The sequence below is a fragment of the Myotis brandtii genome, unplaced genomic scaffold, assembly GCF_000412655.1.
Source record: "Myotis brandtii unplaced genomic scaffold, ASM41265v1 scaffold105, whole genome shotgun sequence".
Classification (NCBI taxonomy): domain Eukaryota; kingdom Metazoa; phylum Chordata; class Mammalia; order Chiroptera; family Vespertilionidae; genus Myotis; species Myotis brandtii.
In genome coordinates this window covers 712,051-712,451 of record NW_005353538.1, presented here as the reverse complement: position 1 = coordinate 712,451, position 401 = coordinate 712,051, and the positions used below count along the sequence as shown (strand labels likewise).

The following is a 401-nucleotide window of genomic DNA, read 5'->3' as shown; positions in this document are numbered from 1 at the left end:
GGCCGCTCCCCTGGCAGAGGGCTGGGCCCTGCCCACCAGGCCCCGCTGTCTGCACCTGGAGAAAGGGCCCCAGGGCTTCGGGTTCTTGCTCCGGGAGGAGAAGGGCCTTGGTGGTCGCCTCGGTGAGTGGGAGCCCGCGGGTCGGGGGGTGGGCACAGCGTCTATGTGCACCTACCTCTCGGGTGTCCCTGTCTGCGCCCAGCCCTGACCTCCTGCTGGGGACCCCGTCCGTCCCTTGTGCCTGGCTGGCCTGGGGAGCCAGGGGAGGAGCCGTGAGCTTGTCTGTGTCCCAGGGCAGTTCCTGTGGGAGGTGGACCCAGGGCTGCCGGCCGACAAGGCTGGGATGCAGGCTGGGGACCGGCTGGTGGCCGTGGCCGGGGAGAGCGTGGAGGGGCTGGGCC

At 72.1% G+C, this 401-nt stretch overlaps 1 protein-coding gene across 1 annotated transcript in view; it reads left to right on the top strand.

Annotated features, from left to right (window-relative positions):
• PDZD3 (PDZ domain containing 3) overlaps positions 1–401 on the top strand; it is a 3,513-nt gene that overhangs the window by 1,495 nt on the left and 1,617 nt on the right. The window contains exons 3-4 of the mRNA XM_014539884.1: positions 18–122; positions 294–385. Of these exons, the coding sequence (XP_014395370.1) occupies positions 18–122; positions 294–385 (197 nt within the window). The remainder of the gene's footprint in view (positions 1–17; positions 123–293; positions 386–401) is intronic.